Here is a 10,684-nt window from a genome sequence, read left to right on the forward strand (position 1 = left end):
GGTTCACTGTTGTGTCCATGGTGTCCACGCCAAGAGTCTGACATACAGAAGGCGCGTAATGGATGATGCGTGAAAAGGTAAGGCAGAGAGAAGGTAAACAAACAAACGAACGAGAGAGAAAAACCCAGCAACGTGGGCCTTGAACCACAAGACGAACCCATTTTCATTCGCTGCTCTGGACAGGGCACCAGGCAGCTAGCACTGCGCATGCGTGTTCGAGCACAGTCCCCTCCCCCCCCCCATCCCCACCCCGACTCCGCCCCGTCTAAGAGACCCGGTAGAGCAAGCAGCCTCAGTGAGTGCTGGTTCTGATGACCGGAAGGGAAGGGACTGAATTCTGCAGAAACTCTAGGAGCCCCGCCCCCCGAAAGCCGCGCCCTAAAAGGCGTTCCCAGCATGCCCTACGCCGCTCCAGTCCAGCGCAGGACTCCACCTCCCAGAGGCCCTTGCGTGGAGCCGCTCCGCAGCCGCGCCTTTGTGAGCTCTACCGGCGCCGCGAGATCGAGCCCCGGCCCGGGCCAGATCCTGCCTCGGCGCCGAGAAAGAGGTGGGGAGGACTGAGGAGACGCTCGGTGAGGAGCAAGGTACCGTGTGGGAGAATGTGTGGCGGGATCAGCGGGACCGTGCGAGACCACGCCACCGTGTAGGAGGGGCCTATGACTGTAAGGTTACAACTTTGTGAGACTGAGGCTGTGACAGTGTAGGTGACATTATGGGACAGCACCGTAATGGGGGGGGGGGGAGCCTGTGACTGTGAGAATGGAAATGGCATGAAACTGAGAGAGGCTTTGTGGCAGTGTGTGATCGTGCTGGGGGAATGTGTGGGAGGACCTGAGTGACTGTGGCTGAGCGTGCACTCTGTGTGAGGCTGAGGTGGTTATGTGTGTTGACAGTGTGAGACCACTCACTTGCATGAGGGGACCTGTGACTGAATACTCTGTAAGGCTGAAAGACTGTGACACTGTATGTGATTACACCGGGGAGGCTGTGACATTGTGTATGACAGTATGTGACAATATAAGGGATCATGTGGGAGGATGGGTTTCAAGACTCATATGACAGAGTGAGACACCCCCCCCCCACCATGTGAGGTTGATCTGTTACTGCATACACTGTGTAAGACTGAAAGGCTGTGACATTGTGGGTGAGTGCACAGGGTAGGCTGTATTATATGTGAGCCCTTTGGAGTGGGGATCTGAGTGACAGTGTCAGCCCACACCTTGTGTATGAGAGGCCTGTGACTGAGACTGCATAGTCTATGAGACTGAGGGGTTGTGACAGCGTGTTGACTGTATGTGACAGCGTAGGGCTCTCTCCATGTGGGAGAATGTGTTTGGAGACCCATCTGACAGGGTTGAGACCAAGCCACTTTGTTGTGAAGGCCTGGGGCTGAATACTTTTTAAGACTGTGCCAGTAGTGCTGTCAGAGCCTGTGACAGTTTGTGAGACTGAATACTGGCCATATGACCTAGAGAGAGAGGCTGGGACAATGGGTGTCGTACTATGAGTCCACGTCCCTGTGTTGAAGGGCCTGTGACAGTGTATGAGACTGTGAGAGGCCATAAGGGTGTGTGTGTGTGTGTGTGTGTGTGTGTGTGTGTGTGTGTGTGTGACTGCACAAGACTATGCCACCAGGTACGTAGGGGCCTGCGACAGCATGTGGAGTGTATGAATGATGAGGCCGTGAGAGGCTTTGAGAATGTATGGGACTCTATGAGATAGCGCCTTGTGTGGGTGCCCTGTGACACGGTGACACCATGGCAGGCTGTAAGAGTCATGTTCGACTATGCCACTGTGGATGTGAGCGTGAGGCTTCATTTGGGACTCTGTGACACTATTACAGTGAGGCTTTTGCTGCCAGCTGGGATGGAGCCTGTGACAACGTATGGGCTGACAGTGTACAGGCTTTGCCATTGAGCCTAAGACAGTGTAACTGAGACAGACAGTGCTGGAGAATGTGTGGTAGTATGAGATGTCGTGGGGGTAAGGTTCATTAGCAAGGTGTCCTGATCCTGGTCCAGTGTCTTCCAGATCACACAGTTCCTCTGTTGCCCACTCTGCAACGTAGCTTCACTTGATAGCTTCTATCCCATCCTTCTAGAAAGGGTGGAGACATAGTTCCTTTTAGCAGCAGCATCTATACACTGTAAATTATTCCAGTCTAGTTCCCAGTTTGGCTCAGTTATTTTTTCAACTGTCACCTTATGTATCTTCAATGATGAAAACCTTCCTGTGTGAAAGGGTAGACAATTCTTAGCTGATAGTGTCAGTCTGTAATTACGAAGACATAAGTGAAAGAGATAACTTAGACATAAAATATATGATGAGTCCTGGAGCTACAAAGTACGTAGGAAAAGCATTGTTAAATGTAAGGATACCTCAAATGCATGTCTGTGGAGGGAGGAGAAAGGACATGAGATGTGGGGCTGCAGGATACACCTGGAACTTACAGTTTCTTTTTTCTTTCCATCTCTACTTTCTCAGGACATCGCCCTGCTCCCAGAAACGCAGTCATATATTCTTGAAGCTTTAACGCCATGTCCAAGGTGAGAAGCGTTTCTTTTCCCCTGAAATGCCACCTTATTTTTCAGTCAGGCTGAAGGAACATTTTGACTTCTGAATTCAGCAGCCCAACGAAAATCTCATCTCTCCAGAGACTTGCTCTTGTTCTCCATTACCACACAAAAGAAAGCCCCCCCAAAGTCTAAGGGCACCTTTATCCCCAGCCAGCATCTGCTTCTTGATTCAAGGACTCGTTCAGCCTCGCCTGTGGGCTCAGTGCTCTTAGGAACTCTAATGAGGCAGAGATACATTCTTGGGATTATGTAAGCTGAAGTTGTGGGTGTTAGGGGTGGAGATGAGTTTATTTGTGATTGGTAGCAAGGAGCTTTTCTCTACAATCTCGGGTTTGAAAGGAAATTGGAGGGCTTTTTGATGCCCAGAGTTAGGGCATTTGGCAAAAATTCATGTTCAAGATGATTTCCAGAAATCCAGTGCATTAAATTGGTGGTGTTGTTGTTTTGTTTTTGTCTTCCAAGACAGGGTTTCTCTGTGTAGCCCTGGCTGTTCTGGAACTCAATCTGTAGACCAAGCTGACCTTGAACTCAGAGAAATCTGTCTGCCTCTACCTCCCAAATTTGTGCACTACCACCACCCAGCTCAAATCTTGATCAGGAAAGTGCATCTAGGCTCAAGCAGCATTTGTCTTAGTGCTTCATGAAGACTGTATGAGAACAGCAATGTCTTCTTTTAGAGATACTCTGAGTTAGTAGCAGTTCACAGCCCAGCATATCCTGGGCAATCCAGTTAGTTAACTAATGAAACCATTATGGAAAATATATTGACATAGTGCCTTATTGTAGAGCCAAGCTGGGATTCAAAGCACTCTGCAACTAAGAATGATCTTGAGCTCTCAATCCTCCTGCCTCCACCTTGGAAATAATGGCTAAAAAAGACATTTGTTGTGGGGTGAGTAGAAGAAGAAACACTTGAGTCTATATTTTATTTGAATATTTATTATTATTATTTTATGGGTGCTTGTTTGCATGTATATACAGCACATACACACAGTGCTTCAGAAGGTCAGAAAAGGGTGTCAGTCCCCTAGAACGAGACTTACAGATGATTGTGAGCTGCCGTGTAGTTGCTGGGAACTGGAACCTGTGTCTACTGCAACAGCAGCCAGTGCTCTTAACTACTGAGCCTATCTCCAAATCATTGAGCTTGTATGGAGGTTTTTTTTTTTTTTTTTTTTTGAAGATTTATTAGTTTATTTTATGTGTATGAATGCTCTCTTTTCAGACACACCAGAAGAGGTCATCAGATCCCATTACAGATGGTTGTGAGCCACCATGTGGTTGCCGGGAATTGAACTCAGGACCTCTGGAAGAGCAGAAGGTGCTCTTAATTTCAAGCCCCCGCGCCTGTATTTTTAAAACATTACAAAAATATTTCTACAATAACTAAAATAAGTAGTATGACATAGAGTCGGAAGGAAACATTTAAAGATGCATATATAATACCCAGAAACAAATGCAAGTATGCAGAATGTGTAAGAATTGAAGACATTTTCCCACTCTACTGAGTGCTGTGATAAATAAAAGCAGACACTGTCTTTCTTTTCATGCATTTGGTGTCTACCCAGTTTAATTATATATTAATATGCTGATGTGCATTACTCCAGCAGGGAAAGGATAGGGATTGCTGTTTCCAAAGGCAGAATACCACCACAGTCGGGTCTCTATTCTGTGACTATTGATGAGGTGCGTGGCATATTCATAGGGTAAGGTTACCTTTCCCCCTCTCAAGTATATCTCTGTTTTAGAGAATGTATTGTGTGTGTGTGTGTGTGTGTGTGTGTGATAACATATATGACATATATATGTATACATGTATGAATACATACACACACACACATGCTAAGACTACTGGCTGTCCTTGTTTGAGTCCCAGCACCCACAAACATCTAGGGGATCTGATGCCCTTTTCTGGCCTCAATGGGCAACAGACACACATACAGCAAACAGACATATGTGTAGACAAAACACTCATATACATAAATAAAACACATAAGTAAGTTTTTTTAAAAATTAGTTATTGTCAATAAAGATTATATTTTAAAGTATTCTTGTCACAAAGAGACTGTAGTTGATTGGGTTTTGAAAGTCAAGCCTGACAGTCTTTTAATTAGTACATTTTCACTATTATTACTGACAGGTGTATGTTTAAACCTAACATTCTGCTGTTTGCTGCTTTGTTTAGATACATCTAATTAATTACACATAATCTCCATAAATTCTTAAGTGTCTATTATAATATGTATCCATTACTTTCTATATAATACTCTTTTTTTTTCCTGCCCCAGTGTATCCTGTTTTTTTTTTTTTTTTTAAGAAGTTCTTTGGCATTTAGTATGAATCCCCTGTTGCTGTACATTATTGGTTTTAGTGTTACCTATCAGGATACGTAGGTAATATATATGGTGAGTCTCTTCTCCAGCAGTAGACAGTTTATCAGAAGTTATATACTTCCCATAAGGGAATACCAAAGCAAGCATGGCGATTACTCGACATGCATTTTTTTAAAGAATGTAAGGTACTGGCTGGTGATGGCTGAAAGCGTTGCAGCTCTGAAGGGAAAGGTATCCTGGTAGTCAGGAGCCAAGAAATACCAGAGTCACAGCAAACAACGAACCTCACACAAGAGAGTTATTGGGAGATTCACACAGGGTGGCCACCTCTGCTCCAGTGAGAAGCAGCAAAGTACCGAGCAGAAGACCAGCTTTATGTAGGGTTTCTTGGTGGTTGGGGTTGGCGTTTTCCAGGGTGGCTTAGGATTAGTGGGATTTTTGTGGTCTGATCTTGGGTCAAGTTCAGGGATTGGTGTTTTCTGTGGCCTGATCTTGGGTTTTTTTTTTTTCCTATAGAGCAGAGCTTGACCACTGTGTTACCAGGTGCTGGAAACAGCCATTATAGCAGCTAGAATAGTGGAAGTGGGGGGTGGGTACTTGCACCTTGAGGGGCTTAGAGTGGCCATACCTGTAAGTCCAGCACTTGAGAGGCTTGGACAGAAAGACCAAGAGTCCAGCTTGAACTCTTGTGTAGCTGTACCCAATTGAGAGAGAAGGAGACAGACAGAGAGAGAAAGGAGAAACAAAGAGAGATAGACACATAATCTTAGCGCTTGGAAAGCTGAGACAGAAGGGTTGTGAATTCAAGACAGCCCTGAACCTCATACCAGGCTGTCTTTTTAAAAAGTTGGGTTTTTTTTTTTTTTTTTTTTTTTTTTTTTTTTTTTGCTTCTACCAGAGTGTACACAGTTTAGCTGGTGCTAACCCTTCTCTGTTGTGTTGTATTGTGTTGTTTGTTTGAGACTAGGTCTTACACGGTAGCTTTGAACTCACTATGCAGCCCTGGTTGCCCTGAAACTCTGGGCCTCCAACCTCTGCCTCCTGAGCGCTGAGGTTACAGATATGTGCTGTCATGTCCAGCTCTAACTAGTAAACCGAGGCCTGTGTGAGGACTTGAACCAGAATACATTTATGTCATTTCAGGATTTGCTGACATTTGAGGATGTGTCTGTAAATTTCACTCAGGAGGAATGGCAATGGCTGAGTGACACACAGAGAGACTTGTACAGGAAGGTGACACTGGAGAACTATAGGAGCCTGGTGTTGCTGGGTAAGGCAGTCTCTATTGAATCCCAAGTCTGTGTTCTGTGCAGTGTCTCTGAGATGCCTCTGGGTTGTTGTACTAAATTTCCCCTTTTTATTAAAAATTTTAAAAATTATATTTAACTCTCTCTCCCCCTTTTTCTTTGTGTGTGTCTGTGTGTAGATGTGTGAGTATATATGTGTTTGTATGTGTATGTATGTGTGTATAGGTGTGTACACGTGTGTGTGTACACGTATGTGTGTATGTGAATGTGTGTAGACGTATATGTGTGTGTTTTGTATGTGTGTGTATGTGCATGTGTGTTTGTATGTGTATGTACTTATGTGTGTGTAAATGTGTGTGTGTGAATGTGTATGTGTGTGACTATGTGTGAGTGTTTGTGTGTGCGTGTGTGTTGGGGAATTGTGTGCACATGCCACAGTGTGCATGCGAAGTCAGTTCTCTCTCCCACCTTTTTAGGGGCTCTGAGAGTGGAACTCAGGTCACCAGGCTTACACAACACACACTTTTCCCACTGAGCCATTTTATTTGTCTGATTCCTCTTTCTTAAGCCATATAGTGACACATGCCTGTAGTTCTGAGGGCTGGTGTGTTAGTCAGGGTTCTCTAGAGCAGTGCTTCTCAACCTTCCTAATGCTGCAACCCTTTAATATGCTTCCTAATGTTATGGACATCCCCAACCGTAAAATTATTTTTGTTCCTACTTCATAACTGTAACTTTGCTACTGTTAGGGATTGTAATGTAAGTATCTCTGTTTTCTGATGGTTTTAGGTGACCCCTAAATCCTAGAGGGGTCATAACCCATAGGTCGAAAACCACTGCTCTAGGGGAACAGAACTGATGGGATTAGTGAATATATATGTATATACATATATGTATACATACTCGTGTGTGTGTGTGTGTGTGTGTGTGTGTGTGTGTGTGTGTGTGTGTGCATTCATTATATATAGGGACTTATTAGAATGCCTTACAGGCTGTGGTCTAGCTAGTCCAACAATAGCTGTCTACCAACTGAAGTTCCAAGAATCCCATAGTTGTTCAGGCCATGAGGCTGGATGTCTCAGCTGGTCTTCAGTATACACCAGAATCTCAAAGAGGTAGGCTCTAATGCCAATGAAGGAATGAACTGTCAGAGAGAAAGATCTGAATTAAAAATGAGTCTTCCCACAGAGCAGGGGTGGCACATGCCTTTAATCCCAGCATTCAGGAGGCAGAAGCAGGCGAATCTCTGTGAGTTTGTTCGTCGAGGCCAGCCTGGTCCACAGAGCAAGTTCCAGGACAGCCATGGCTACACAGAAGCCCTGTCTCAAAAAAAAAAAAAAAAAAAAGGGGGGGTGGGGGTGGGTGGGGGATGGTCTCCCCACTTCAAATGCTTTAGAAACAAGTTCCTTACAGGTATACCCAGCCACTTGGGTTTTAGTCAATTCCATATGTAGTCAAATTGTCAACCATGAATAACCAGCACAGTCAGGGGTAGGGGAACAGCCTGGGCAACCTGGCAAACCCAGTCCAAAAGTTCAAAGAGAATCGTTCCCTCCACCCCCAGTTCCTTACATTTTACAGAATTACAGCTTTTTTAGACTACTCTTTCTTGCCATTTATTCTAAAGAATATTTCCCATCTTCCTCAGCTGCCACCTTCCTGATGAAGCAAGCTTGATCTGATCTCTGAGAGTGGCTAATTCCTCTTGTGTTTCTTGGAAGCAGGAATTCCTATTTACAAACCAGCCGTGATCTCATTACTGGAACAAGGAAAAGACCCCTGGATGGTGCAGAAGAAGGGAGCGAGAGACACATGTCCTGGTGAGTGGGGATGACCTGGGGAGGAAGGCGCCTTTGGAGTCAGTTTTATTAAAGCATCTGGTCCATAAAGATCAGTGGTTCTCAACCTTCCTAATGCTGTGGCCCTTTGCATAGTTCCTCATGTTGTAGTAACTCCAAACAAAATTATTTTTGATGCTACTTCATAACTATGATCTTGCAACTGTTGTGAATCTTACTGTAAATATGTATGTTTTCCAACAATCTTAGGCAATCCCTGTGGAAGAGTAGGGAGTCACGACCCCCAGGTTGAGAACCACTGGTGTAGCTGGTGGGCTGTCGTGCCAAGCTCCTGGTTTAGAGTGAGAGAGTTATTAGGTGCACAGCCTGAGACAGTAAAAGAAAAAAACAGCAAGCTGCAAAAAGACATTGGAGCATCAGATCAGAAGCCAAAATCAACGGGACCTCCTGATTGACATGGAGGGTTCCAGGCAGATAGCCTCCGAATTGAGACTGAGACTTCCAGTTAGCCGTTGTCACCACAGGCAGTTTTATATCGTAGGCTAGACAGTAGCTGCTTTGGGAAGGCTCCTGGGAATGTTTACCTCCTAGCTGTGTTCCAGGACACAGTGTTTTCTCTCTAGCAATTCTCCTCCTATTCTCTAGGACATGCTGTTCTCCTTTTACAGGAGTTATTTTTATTTTATGAGTGTTTTGTCTGCATGGGATGTAAGTATACCACATGCAGTATGTGCTGAGGCCAGAAGAGGAAGTCATGCCCGGACCTGGACTTATTGCCAGTTATAAATTACTGTCTGGGTGATAGGAACTGAACCTAGAGCCTTTGCAAGAGCTGCAGGCATGCTTACCTGCTGAGTTCTCTCTCCAGCACAGTGAATATGGTGTTCCTCTTGGAGGCTATTCAGAGTTGAGTTGGAAGAGCCAGCCCACCCCCAGACAAGAGGTCTTGGAGGACACTCTTAAGACATGCATGCTTGAGTCTGAAGTGAATGGACTAACTATACATCTGGAATTAGCTTTTCGGTGGGGTTATACAGCATGTGACAATCTTTTAAAAAGAGTCATTCATTCTTATTATTATGTATGTGGGTGTTTTGCCTGCATGTATGTCAGTGTACCACGTGTGTGCAGTGCTCACAGAAGCCAGGAGAGGGTATGGGAACTAGTTACACCTGGTTGTTAGACACCTCATATTTGCTTGAGGTCAAACTCAGTCCCCCAGAAGATCAGCAAGTGCTCTTAATTAAGTACTAAGCTATCTCCCCAACCCAGCACACGACAATTTAAAGACTAAATATAATACGTAGCATCAAGGTCTGGGAAGAGGTGCTGAGAGTAAGCCTGTCCCTCTTCCCTGAATCCAGATGTCACAGCCAATCTTGTCCTTTTGTTTTGTAGTGTTGCACAAGTTGATTCACTGCATTAAAAAAGAATAAGAAAAATAAAATGAAAACCTGGACTCACTGTTCCTTACAATCACTCATTTTAAAAGACTGAAAGATTGATGCTTGCTTGCTTGCTTTCTTTCTTTCTTTCTTTCTTTCTTTCTTTCACTTACTCCACTGAGTCTCTGCTTTGAGCACAGCATCTTGCTTAATCTTGTGAGTTATTCACAAGCTTATAAACCATCAGAGACAGCCAAGGCAACACAGAGAAGCCCTATCTCAAAATACCAAAGAAATAAATATAAACCTTTCTTGCCCTCTTGGGCTCTTCCCTTCTCCACCTCCCTTCCCCTCTCTACGTGTTCATGGCTGGTCTCTACTTCTCTACTCTCTCTGCCTTTCTCTGCCTCTGCTCTTAACTCTCCTCCCCATGCCCTGAATAAACTCTATCGTATACTATGGGCGCACACACACACACACACACACACAGAGAGAGAGAGAGAGAGAGAGAGAGAGAGAGAGAGAGAGAGAGAGAGAGAGAGAGAGAGAGAGAGAGAGAGAGAGGAAAGCACTCTCCAAGCTTATTTTCAAGTTTGGCTGATAACATGAAATGGACACAGTCAGAAGAGCATGGGTTGGTAGGAGGAGAGATGAGCTCAGCTGTAGATACTAAGAACTCCGAGGTGTGTAGCTCAGCCAATAGAGTGCGCACCCCATTTTGGTGAAATCCTGGGCTGGTTACCAGCACTCTTAGCCTGCCGTGGTGGTGCACACCTGTAATCCCAGCACTGGGGAGGCAGAGGCAAGGGGATCAGGAGTTAAAGGTCATTCTCAGATACATAGTGAATCCCGGGCCCACCTGGGATATAGGATATTCTGTTTTAGGAGGGACAGACAGAGAGAGAGTGAGATTAAGGGTATAGAAAGCAGGTTGTAATTGAACTGAAAGACAGACCTAGAAAGTCTGGTTAGAGACACTGACTGAATGGTACACCTGTCCTTAGAGGCTGAAAGTAACACCCAGTACTGAGGCTTTTTGGGGAAGGAGATGTGTGCGAATTTTCTCAACATCCTAGGTAGTTAATAGTCCCTATAGTTTCTTTGATTATGTTTTATGTATATGTATTTGTCTAGTAGTTATTCTTTTTTATTTAAGTTATCAGATTTATATCCATGAACCAGAGCAAAATAATCTCCTAACTTTTTTATAGCTATGATAGTTTGCAGTTTTAATTTTTTATTGGATATACTTACCATTTAGAAATGATGTGTTAGGTTGCTAATTCACAAATCCGTTTCACTTTTCAAGATCCAGCATGTGGGTTTATTTTGTGTTTCTGTTCT

At 44.5% G+C, this 10,684-nt stretch overlaps 1 protein-coding gene and 1 long non-coding RNA gene across 6 annotated transcripts in view; one reads left to right on the forward strand and one right to left on the reverse strand.

Moving 5' to 3' along the window:
• The first annotated feature begins 502 nt into the window (after positions 1 to 502).
• Positions 503 to 10,684, forward strand: part of Znf583 (zinc finger protein 583) — a 21,419-nt gene continuing 11,237 nt past the window's right edge. The window contains exons 1-5 of one of the 5 annotated variants that reach the window (XM_076927579.1): positions 503 to 584; positions 2,485 to 2,546; positions 3,363 to 3,468; positions 6,053 to 6,179; positions 7,878 to 7,976. In XM_076927579.1, the coding sequence (XP_076783694.1) occupies positions 3,442 to 3,468; positions 6,053 to 6,179; positions 7,878 to 7,976 (253 nt within the window). In that variant the 5' untranslated portion in view covers positions 503 to 584; positions 2,485 to 2,546; positions 3,363 to 3,441. Of the gene's footprint in view, positions 585 to 2,484; positions 2,547 to 3,362; positions 3,469 to 6,040; positions 6,180 to 7,877; positions 7,977 to 10,684 lie in introns of those variants that run through there. The other 4 variants (XM_076927580.1, XM_076927581.1, XM_076927583.1 and 1 more) reach the window with 4 other exon arrangements.
• The window catches only part of LOC143440805 (uncharacterized), a 3,853-nt gene continuing 1,386 nt past the window's right edge, over positions 8,218 to 10,684 (reverse strand). The window contains exons 2-3 of the long non-coding RNA XR_013108199.1: positions 10,595 to 10,684; positions 8,218 to 9,372 (exon numbers count right to left, since the gene is read on the reverse strand). The exon at positions 10,595 to 10,684 is cut by the window's right edge and continues 167 nt beyond it. This is a non-coding gene — a long non-coding RNA (uncharacterized LOC143440805). The remainder of the gene's footprint in view (positions 9,373 to 10,594) is intronic.

The sequence above is a fragment of the Arvicanthis niloticus genome, chromosome 30 (genome assembly GCF_011762505.2).
Source record: "Arvicanthis niloticus isolate mArvNil1 chromosome 30, mArvNil1.pat.X, whole genome shotgun sequence".
Taxonomy (NCBI): domain Eukaryota; kingdom Metazoa; phylum Chordata; class Mammalia; order Rodentia; family Muridae; genus Arvicanthis; species Arvicanthis niloticus.